The sequence below is a fragment of the Cystoisospora suis genome, assembly GCF_002600585.1.
Source record: "Cystoisospora suis strain Wien I chromosome Unknown contig_3436, whole genome shotgun sequence".
Taxonomy (NCBI): domain Eukaryota; phylum Apicomplexa; class Conoidasida; order Eucoccidiorida; family Sarcocystidae; genus Cystoisospora; species Cystoisospora suis.
Window position 1 is genome coordinate 1 of NW_027156231.1, and position 371 is coordinate 371.

At 46.4% G+C, this 371-nt stretch overlaps 1 protein-coding gene across 1 annotated transcript; it reads right to left on the reverse strand.

The window, feature by feature from the left end:
* Nucleotides 1–7: 7 nt before the first annotated feature.
* CSUI_006697 (uncharacterized protein) lies at nucleotides 8–371 on the reverse strand (the record flags this gene model as incomplete). Its single annotated transcript, XM_068066850.1, has 1 exon — nucleotides 8–371. A coding segment is annotated over one exon (363 nt), but the record flags the coding sequence as incomplete, so codon positions are not given.

Genomic DNA, 371 nt, shown 5'->3' on the forward strand with positions numbered 1-371 from the left:
AAGAAGAAAGGCGTGAAGATAGATATACCTGTGATGCCACGAGACATAATAGACGTGAGAGGGTTGGTAGGCATAAATGCCGAGACCGTTGCAGAGACAGGGTGCCTATTGTCTACCAGAACGACGACGGAGACACTTCGGCGGGTATTTCTTTCTCTTACAATGATGCAGAATTCTCCTTTCCCTGGAGCTAGATTTTCTGCTGAGGGGGCCGTGAAGAGTAGAGACTTTACTACAAGATAGTCATTCTCATCACTGAGAGGGTCAAGGTCTTCTTCAGTTCTCTGCTCTATCTTGTGTGATCTGTCTTTCTCATCTGCTGTATGTACACCATGGTTAACGACCCCTGAAGAAGACGAAGCAAGAGAAGA